General features: G+C 45.5%; 1 protein-coding gene and 1 non-coding gene across 2 annotated transcripts; both read left to right on the forward strand.

Annotated features, from left to right (window-relative positions):
- Positions 1-1,227: 1,227 nt before the first annotated feature.
- EIF5 (eukaryotic translation initiation factor 5) lies at positions 1,228-8,615 on the forward strand. Its single transcript, XM_085225697.1, has 12 exons — positions 1,228-1,365; positions 1,538-1,729; positions 3,668-3,947; positions 4,212-4,293; positions 4,514-4,686; positions 4,995-5,106; positions 5,808-5,950; positions 6,441-6,599; positions 6,803-6,964; positions 7,218-7,382; positions 7,619-7,753; positions 8,220-8,615. The coding sequence occupies exons 3-12, from the start codon at positions 3,876-3,878 to the stop codon at positions 8,310-8,312; spliced, it is 1,296 nt and encodes a 431-aa protein (XP_085081823.1). The 5' UTR covers positions 1,228-1,365; positions 1,538-1,729; positions 3,668-3,875; the 3' UTR covers positions 8,313-8,615.
- LOC116216718 (small nucleolar RNA SNORA28) lies at positions 5,475-5,598 on the forward strand. The gene has a single exon (XR_004160035.1). It is a non-coding gene; the product is annotated as a small nucleolar RNA SNORA28 (small nucleolar RNA).
- Positions 8,616-10,064: the final 1,449 nt, after the last annotated feature.

The raw sequence follows: 10,064 nt of genomic DNA on the forward strand, positions 1-10,064 counted from the left end.
TGTATTTTAATGCAGTATTTTTGTATATCAGAAGGAAACATTCAAAACAAACTTACAGGTTCTACACAAGGGGTTTCCTCTGACCATACAAACACATTTCCACATTTCCAGCCGAGAAACTTATGTTTCAGAACTGCTTGGTGCAGGAAGAAATTCAGTGTGTATGACGTTATTTAAAGCCACCACACATTCTTCTCCTCATTACTTCTTTCCCCATACACCCACATAGACATCGAGACACTTCACAGCACTATTCAGTAAGATGCAGCCACAGGAACTGGAGCCTTCTTGTGCTGCCTGGCAGTACTTAAAGCTGTAAGAGTTGATGAAGGGTTGATGTTAAAAGACACCGTTAGTGGGGGTGGGTGATGGGGCGGACGGTTGATCTAGATGATCTTAGTATCTTTTCCAATCTTAATGATTCTATGATTGATTAAGTTTTCAGAAGCTCTTTACCCCTTGAACGTTATTCGTGTTGTAAACTATCCAAAATACGTAATTCCGGTTATATTGGAAGGCAAAAGACTGGGAAATGATAGAGATGGGAAAGAAAAGGCCTGAAGTTCATAGTTTCAGGGCACAGCTAGGGTCCCAGCGGGGCTGAGGGCCGGCAGTGTTTGACGCTGAGAACACAAACTGCACACAGGGACTTGGGTCAGCCTCAGCACCCCGAGGTACTCAAAGCTGAGTCGTTATTGCAGTGACTACAGATCGGTGCTTTCCTGCTCCCTGAAAGCAGGCTGTACGGGAAAGACACACTGCGTTCAGCGTTTTAATTGTTTAAGTGTTTGTAATACAAATTAATTGCTGTGATGTCAAGCGTTTGGCCACTGCCCGCGTATGGCAAGCTAAAGCCCATCCCCATTTCCATGCCCGCTGCGTCGGATTCCCATTAGAGGATCCGACCAGCACCGAGGCCTTTCTAGAAGTCGCCTCTGTGAGGAAGCCGAGGAGGGAACAGAACCCAAAGGGCAGGGCAGGGCAGGGCGGGGGGGGGAACCTCAGCACAGGGAGCGGGAAGCGGAGACTCGGAGACGCACAGCCCCCAAACCACCGCCCTGACTCAGCCCCAAGCCCGCCGCTCCCCCCAACGCCGTCCCGCGCTGTCTCGCGAGACTCGGCCGCTGTAGACGCGATGTCCTTTGCGACACTGGGGGGGGAGGGACGAGGGAGGGAAGCGAGGCGAGGGGTGGATTGATCGATAGTGGCTTTCACCAATAAGATTAGGGTACGGAGGGCCCCGAGCCAATAGCTTCGTCCCAGGGCGAGCAGCGAGCCAATGGAGAGGCTGAGGAGGCGGGGCGCGCCGCTGGCTGATTGATCCCAGCTTTGGCGTTGTTCAGTCAGAGCGAGAACATTCTAGAGGTGAGTACGGGGCAGCCATTGCCGGGGTCCCATCAACCGCCCCCTTCTGCCCGAGCTGCGCGCCGGCCGCCGCAGCTCCCTCCCCCCCCTCCCCTCTTTTCCCCCCTCCTCCTCCTTCCTCTCCTCACAGGTGCCGGCGCTAACGATGCCCCTGATTGTGTCTCCTCCGCAGGTTGTCCGGCACTGCTGTCCCTGCTGATAACGCCCGTCACAGGACGCCCGGACCCGGAGGCTGCGGCGTCCGCCTCCGCCTCCTCCCCCGCCCGGATATAAGCGCCGCACGGCCTTGTTCTCCTCGCACACTCGGCTTCATCGCAGCCCAGGGCGAGCAGCGTTGGGTTTATGTCTTTATTGGACGAAAACGGTGAGCGTGAGTCTGGAGGTGGAGCGGGCGAGGGCGGCGGGGCTGAAAGAGCGGTTGGGCCCTGGGAAGGGGCGAGCGGGCTGGGCTGGGGCTGCCGTTGGAGGGCGGGCGGCTGCGAGGAGTTGTGCCAGGGGCCCTCCGGGTAGGGGAAGATAATAACACTGGTATGTTAATGTCTCGCCTTCGTTAGTTTGATGTTTCTAGTGGCTGTTTTTCCTCCGCGTTATTCTCTTATACTTGATTTTTTTCTCCCCACCCACCCCCCCCCGCGCCATGCGACAAGACAAGATGGCGGCGGCCGGGCCGCGCCTCCCCGCGCTGTGGGCGGTTGGGGGGGGAGCGCGAGGCGGGGGGAGCTATGGCGCAGTTTCAGGCACGGAGGGGGGAGGGGGCGCCCGCTCTGCCAGCGGAGGGAATGGGGTGGGGGGGCGAAGAGGCGCGCGCGGAGCATCTCCCCCCTTTAGAACTGGGAGCGCATGCGCAATTGGAGGTTCTCCTCCTCCCCCCGGTCTGTTCTAGGGCTGAGTCAGTGCTTAATTGCTGCATTTATGACTCATCACGGGCCCGAGTGGGGCGGGAGTGGTGTTGCTGAGCGCTCTGCTTCCCGCTTTTTTTTTTTCTTTTTTTTTTTTCCCCCCCTTCTGTGCGCGGCATATTTGGGGGAGGGGGGGTTGCTTGCTTGGGAGGAGGTGTCCCGGGGACCAGGAGAGGGAGCTTCAGCCTGCAGCCCGCAGACAAAAGCCGTGAGCTAGAAGGAGGGGAAGCGACACGTTAGCTGTGCAAGCTCACACAGAGAGGTACTGCTTCCTCAGCGCTTCTCAGGCGCGTGGTTGGGTCACGTGGGGGCTCTTTTTTAGCCATTCTGGGGAAGGAAACCTCATGCCTGAAACAGAATCCTCGGGGCGGCTTTTGCTGAAGAAGGGTAAAGCTGCATTGGGACAAATGTGGAATACATGGTGTACGCATATCTGTTTGCTTCTCGTGGGAGGATTTGTAAACGTGAGCGGAGAGACTCTACATGGGATTGCACTTTTACACAGGAACGTGAAGGAGTCTATTTTAATGTGTCAACACTTCTGTCATTAACGATAACATGGTGACGTGTCAAAGCGAGCATGCTGCAGGCAGGGCTGCCAGTTTAGTCAACCAGTGTGGCTTACGTAACCTTAGATCTGATTACAGGGCCACATGTTAATTTAAATATGTAAATACTGCTTAAGGCAACTTTAATAATAGGATTCATCCTCCTTCCCAAGAAAAAAAATCAACTGGAAAAGCTGTTGCACTGCTCTGTACCTCTCTGCGTTGTTAAGCTTTCTACAGTGAAGCAACTTGTGTCAGACTTTTATCAGGCTTGTTGTTAAGTCAAAACTCCACAGAAGCTGCTATGAGAATCCATAAGTGAGAGGGAGGACTACCTAATTTTCCACTCTGAGCCAAAAAACTGGTAAGCCATGTAAAAGTTCTGTTGGACTGTGGATTGCTGCTGTTTCACCTTATGGATATTTCTCAGCATTCTGACAGAGTACGGTTCATGTAATAGCTTCATGCTATGATTCAGAATCTGAAACTGTATTCAAGATTTTTCTTCCACTTTAGCCTGGAACATACCACGTGACCTTAGTGTAAGAGCCCTTGGTCTTCGTTAATCAGGCAGTGTTCCTCTCCCTTCCTTACTGATCATGGCAGTCTTCGGAGTTAATTGTACAGAAAACACTGTTTAGTTGCCTGTTGTTTTTTGTGGAGTAAGGTAGAAGAGGATTTAAAGCTCTGTAGTGTAGGTGAGAAGTTACTCAGTGGTGCAGTTGAAGGCTATTATCTTAAGTTTCACAGGTAATGAACTTAATTCCCTACCTGTAAATACAGCTCCTCATACAGCAACGTTTTACTGGTGTATATTGAGATAAACTTTACCTTTCTGTCTGTTAATGCTTGCAGAGCTGTTGCGCAGCCACTGGTACCTGTATTGGGGAAACATAGCATACAAGCAAGAACCTTACAGCCTCAGTGGCGAAAATTTTTTCATGTCAGAGACCGAGAACTCTTGCAGTCGTTTATGTCATCCCGTCTTCTCCAGACAGAAGATACCAAAAAACTGCAATCAAAGATCTCTTCATCTTATTGATAAAGCTACTAATAAGGCAAAATGTCTGTCAACGTCAACCGCAGTGTTTCAGATCAGTTCTATCGCTACAAAATGCCCCGTCTGATTGCCAAGGTAACTTGATAACTGTTAGTGATAAGTAAGCAGGGTTTCACATTGGTTGCTTTTTATATAAAGGAATTGAGGTAATGATATCAACCCTAGCCAATCACAGGGAGTGGATGTCTGCATCTTTCTGTCTGGGCTAATCGTACATTAATGCCTCTTAAGCAGACCCTTCAAAGCAGAACTTAGGTGTAGTAAGATGAGAAAGAAACATTGGGTTGGGCTGTTGTGGTCATTCTAACTTAAAAGTGTTTTTTTTTTTTTTTTTCCAAGGTTGAGGGCAAAGGAAATGGAATAAAGACTGTTATAGTCAACATGGTTGACGTTGCAAAGGCGCTTAATCGGCCTCCAACGTGTAAGTAATCTGTGCAGTGATGCAGCATGGTTGGAATGTTTTTTTTTAATGCTTTCACTTTGATTTGAAGTTGTTAGTGCTAAGTAGTTTTTTCAAGATTTGTTAGGAAGACAAGTAGGGGAGTAAAGGGGAAGTAGGAGAAAGCAGCAGTGGCATATTTGATTTTTCAGTTAACAGTGAAAACTTGAAGGCACTGGTGATTATTCTACTTTATTTACAGATCCTACCAAATTTTTTGGTTGTGAGCTGGGAGCACAGACCCAGTTTGATGTTAAGAATGACCGTTACATTGTCAATGGATCTCATGAGGCGAATAAGCTGCAAGACATGTTGGATGGATTCATTAAAAAATTTGTTCTCTGTCCTGAGTGTGAGAATCCTGAAACTGATCTGGTGAGTGCTCTCTATCTGTATGAATGGTAACAGTACAAAAACACTGTGATTAGGGTTGGTGGAAATGGTGTAGATTTTAAAAGCTGACTGCAATAACAGTTTAGAGAAATCTGATTTCTTGCTACTCAACCCAGGCTGTAGGTTTACAGTGGTTCAAAACTTCTTGGCTAGTTTGCTTGTTTAAACTCAAGTCTGTTAGGGCTGATGAAAGCATGATTTAATCCTGGGAGATTACAAGATAAATACTGGGTGTAGGCTATAATGTGTATCTGTTTTGTATTTTTACTTGAGTTTATTCTTTCTTACAGCATGTCAATCCTAAGAAACAAACTATAGGTAACTCTTGCAAAGCCTGTGGCTATCGAGGCATGCTTGATACAAACCATAAACTCTGCACATTCATTCTCAAAAACCCACCTGGTAAGTGTGTGTTCCCTTATTTGTGAGGAGATGATAAAAAAGGAGCTTTTTTCCAGTGTGAGTGCTGTGTTAATCAAGTAGAAAAGCAAATAGCTTATTTCTGAGTAAACTGTAAAAATGCTCTAGTGTACTGCTGGCGTGTGTTTGTGGGTTGGGGTGAATAGCTTTGCTCATAGTTTAAATGTGGAAAGGATGCAAGAGGACTGGCTACTCAAATACAAGTATTTGACAAATTTTATTTGCATAGACAGGACAAAACTTCCTAGGGTGTTAGTCAGCAGGTGCTCACTACTGATTTCTGGATAAGTCAGCACGAAGCAAAAGCCATATAATAAATGTAAACTGCAGTGGACAACTTAACTCTGTGCAAGCAACACTCTGTAGTAAGCATTTGGTTGCCTGCTGCAATTTAAGCTTGCTAAATTAGAAAAGTCTAACCTATTCCAGGGATCTCTGCTGTGTGAGGTCACTTGTTATATGGACTTGTACAGCCTTACTTTGTGATAAGAAACTGGGCTTGGCTAGAGCCATGGGTTTTTCTGAACAATGTATGCTGTCTCCATACATATTCAGAACAGTAAGCATGCGTAACCTGCTCTATAAAAACACTGCATCAGTTTCCCTTGAGAGTTCAGCAGCAGTGCAGTAGCGCAGGGGCTTCATGAAATAGAGGAAGCTAATACACTGAAATTTCTTTTCAGAAAGTGGTGATACTGGTGGTACAGGGAAGAAAGAAAAGGAGAAGAAAAATAGAAAAGGCAAGGACAAAGAAAATGGTTCTGTGTCCAGCAATGAGACACCTCCACCTCCACCACCAGAGGAGATTACTCCTCCACAGGTTGTGGTAAGTAGAAGTGGGGAGATGAGGATGTATGGTGTCTTGTTCTGATTTAAAACTGAAAATCACTTCCTTGCTAGTCAGCATTGCATCAAAGTTTTACTATACTTAAAAAATCTGCAAGTGGATAGAAGTAGCCCTGCACCTCCCCTGTAGTGACTCTTCATCACGCACACTCCTTGCTAAGTACGTGTTGCATACTCTATTCCTCAAGAGATCTGGATTGTATCAAATGGCTGTAATATGTAGTGGTGAGGCAGTGCTTGAAAGTAACCCCAGAGCTGGCTGTAAATGCATGTTATTCAGCATGACTTCTGCATTGGCTTTCTCCATTTCTGTAACATGTAGTTACAGGATCAGTTGTGTTTCTGTAGGGAAGAGTCAGAAATACTCGACTACAAAATGCTCTCAGATCTGTATTTAAAGACAACATTCAACACTTTAGTAAGCTTGTAATAGAACTGAATGAATTTCTTGGACTTGTTTACTTTTCAAGGAGGAGGAGGATGATGATGACTGGGGTGAAGACACAACAGAAGAAGCCCAAAGGCGTAGAATGGATGAAATCAGTGACCATGCAAAGAACCTCACACTTAGTGAAGACTTGGAAAGAACGGTGGAAGAGAGAGTCAACATACTGTTTGATTTTGTGAAGGTGAGTATATGTAAGAAATGCTCATAAGAAGACGAAGGAAGAGTGAGCTGCTTTTTATTTTTTTTTTTTTCTTTCCTAGAAGTCTTTCAACCCTAGAGCTGGAGCTGCTACAAAATACTGCTTCCACTGTTAGTCAGGACTTTCTGGGTGTAGCATTAATGCAGTTTTCAGTAGCTTTAAAACATTCTGTTCTTGTCTTGTAGAAAAAGAAGGAGGAAGGTGTCATTGATTCTTCTGACAAGGACATTGTAGCAGAAGCAGAGAGACTGGATGTCAAGGCTATGGGCCCTCTAGTTCTGACTGAAGTCCTTTTTGATGAAAAGATTCGCGAACAGATCAGGAAATACAGGCGTCACTTCCTTCGTGTAAGCTGTCTCTTGTTCTGTACCCACTGTAACAGCTGGTCTGGTTTGTGTGGTAACTGCTTGAGTTGGTTTTGGATTGCTTGGTAGTGTGGGAAGATGATTTGTCATTTTTAGACCAGTGCTTCCTAACTCAGGAAAACTGGGAGGGATCATAGAGCTGTTGTAAACTCTGCCATCTCAGTGAGTTGGCAGAAGCAACAGCTCATCCTGGAGAGGAAAAAAGCTAATGTCTGCTCTTCTATCCCAACTCTAGTTCTGCCACAATAACAAGAAAGCTCAGAGGTACCTTCTCCACGGCTTTGAGTGTGTGGTGGCCATGCATCAGTCTCAGCTTATTTCTAAAATACCACATATTTTGAAGGAGATGTATGATGCAGATCTTCTAGAAGAAGAGGTCATCCTTGGCTGGGCAGAAAAGGTAAAAGGAAAAATATTGCCTGCTATAGCTGCTTTGTACTTGAATGTAGCACAGTGCACCTGATCTTACTGTTCTGATAAAACTTTGCATGTGGATGTCTTCAGTTCTCAGGAGAAACAGATCTCCCATAAACAGCTTGTTTGAAGGTGGCAGGGTGAAGTTTGGTTCGCAGTGTTCTTGTATGACCTGATAAAATTCCTTCAGTGTTTTAAGTAGAATGTCCTTCTGTTTTTCAGGCCTCAAAGAAATATGTTTCAAAGGAGCTTGCCAAAGAAATCCGTGTCAAAGCAGAACCATTTATTAAATGGCTGAAGGAAGCTGAAGAAGAATCTTCCGGAAATGAAGAAGAGGATGAAGATGAAAACATAGAGGTAAGGCTTATTTCTTCTCACTGAATAACTTCAGAACCCTGTGTGCTCCAGTCCTGAGGCACTTGGTCTTGGTACACTACAAAGTAGCTCACTTGATGTATTGCTATTAATGTTGGGAAGCATGAAGCCTTTCAGAAAAGCTTAGAGAAGTTAATGAAAGGTGAAATGGCTGTTTTTCTTCACAGCTTAGGCCTGAGTGAATGTGTTAGCTATATCCAGCTGATTGTGCCTGTATAAATTGAGGTTTCAAGTGTGTTTGTTTAGACTTCCATTAGTTAATGGTCTCCTATGGGAAGCTACTGGGCACTACATTTTAGACATGCAGCAGCATGCTAAGCATTATTGTTGACAGACAAGGGTAACTGTAGAGCATGTAGATGCTGGCCACTTGTAGTAATAAAGCAAAATGCTGTGTGATGCCCACTGCCACTAAGCACTAGTAAAGGTACGTTTCATGTCTCCACAGGTGGTATACTCTACAACTGCCAGTGTACCTAAAGTTGAAACTGTGAAGCCTGCAAACAATAAAGATGATGATATTGATATTGATGCCATTTAAAGTGATGCAGCGTAGCTTCCAGCATAATCAAACTTCTCTGCGTTTTCTGCCAGAAGTGTGACTTGTATGTGCACAAACTGAAATGGCTTAACATCCTGCTACTCTTTGTACTCTAAAATGTATCTTTTTACTGTGACTGGTCTTGTGTAACTAAGCCTAATACCAAGGAGTCAGCACATCAATGAACTGATCTAGTTTGCAAATGGCATGTTCTGTTTTGTTTTTCTAACTTGTGTTGGACACATACTTGGAGCACATTTATACAGTTATGGAAATAAAGGATTTGGTTTTGGTCAATCTTCATTCCTGCCTCAGCTTTGTGGGTTTTTTTTTTTTCCAAGTAAGTATTTACACAACTGCGTGCAACTTCCCTGGTGGAGTGAACATTGCAACGTGGGTGGGTGTGATAATGAATTGCCTTGGACCAAAGACATGCTAAGGTTGAGAGAAAATGTTTTGTCTTAAATTTAGCACAAACTGTCTATGAGCTTTTCAGTAACTCCAATAAATATATAGGTGGGTGCTTTGAGCACTGCCACTGCTGGTAGCCTGGTATTACAAGTCTTGAGAAATCAGTAGTGTGAGCAGGGAGCGGGCTTAAAGCAAGGGGAAGATTTTGTTTGCTGTTTAAGAGCTTCAGGTTTGACTCCCCACAGTAGTTGAGTGTAGGGCTGTGAACTGAGTGCTGCATTGCAGGTGATCTTGGATTCAAGTTGTCAGCACTCTTGTGTTGGGCAGGCTGTGTTAGAGAGGTGGGGCGAAGTTGCCGTGGGTGCCAGCTAGGTGTGTTACTGCAGTAATACAAGAGCATGACTTGTAAGTGGGAGGTTAGTCCTGGCATTTTTCCTGTATTTCAAAAATGATTGTCAGTTGTTAGACTTGTTGGGAATGTGGAAGGTGAGTTACTAATCCCTGTGTGACCTTTCCAGAAGATAGTTCTCTTTCCTGGTACAGGCACACACCTCCATTGTGCGATAGTTGCGAGCGCATCATTACCAGCATTTTTACCTGCTAGGCTGGAGTCGGGTGTGGAAAGCAAAGATCAAATACAGCTGCACATATTAGAGGGTAGCTGGTGCAGAGCTAATGATTTTTGTCTGCTACTACGGTAGCAAATTATATGGGCATTTTTTGGTTTATGTAGGTAGCAATTAAGAGACCGGAATCTATTGCTTTTATAAAAGCAAAAGGCTAGACCTGCAGGGGTGGTGACAGAAGCTTAAAAGGAAACAGTTAATAATGCTGTCTAGTTTCCAATGGAGTTTCAACCTGGTCTTCATCCTAGCTTGGATCAGCAGGCTTTGCCTTTCTAAGGGGAGTTTCAGCTTATGGAGGGAATGGAAGAGTCTTGCATGCTCCCAAGATTACATTTCATCTGTAATACTGAGTTCTATGCAGGATGGGCAGTTCCAACAGAATAAATGGGGCTTGACTTCTAGTGAGCGCAGGTCAGGGTCATTTACCAAAGTAATGGCTTGATCTGTACTGACAGTTTGCAGATACGGCTTTGCAGAGCCAGATTCCTCCTGTCCTGAGTGTGACCAGAAGAGTTTAAAGCAGGGGTTATGCAGCGGTGGCTGCTGCCACCTGCCATATGGTGAAGTCCCTGTCAGAGTGTAGCTGCTTTTGCTTCAAAACATTTGATTGTAATTGTAGGCAGCCACTAAAGGAGATTTCTCTCTTTCCACTCCAGACCCTAGTGACTGGTAAGGCAGACCTGTTCCTTCCAGAAGGGAATTTAGGAAATACTCT

This window comes from Meleagris gallopavo, chromosome 5 (genome assembly GCF_905368555.1).
Source record: "Meleagris gallopavo chromosome 5, MGAL_WU_HG_1.1, whole genome shotgun sequence".
Taxonomy (NCBI): domain Eukaryota; kingdom Metazoa; phylum Chordata; class Aves; order Galliformes; family Phasianidae; genus Meleagris; species Meleagris gallopavo.

Bases quoted from the DNA above. Each gene is read 5' to 3' on its own strand.
- EIF5 (XM_085225697.1), top strand. From the start codon at position 3,876: ATGTCTGTCAACGTCAACCGCAGTGTTTCAGATCAGTTCTATCGCTAC. The intron at 6,965-7,217 runs GTAAGCTGTCTC...TCCCAACTCTAG, and splicing joins ACAGGCGTCACTTCCTTCGT to TTCTGCCACAATAACAAGAA. The intron at 7,754-8,219 runs GTAAGGCTTATT...ATGTCTCCACAG, and splicing joins ATGAAGATGAAAACATAGAG to GTGGTATACTCTACAACTGC.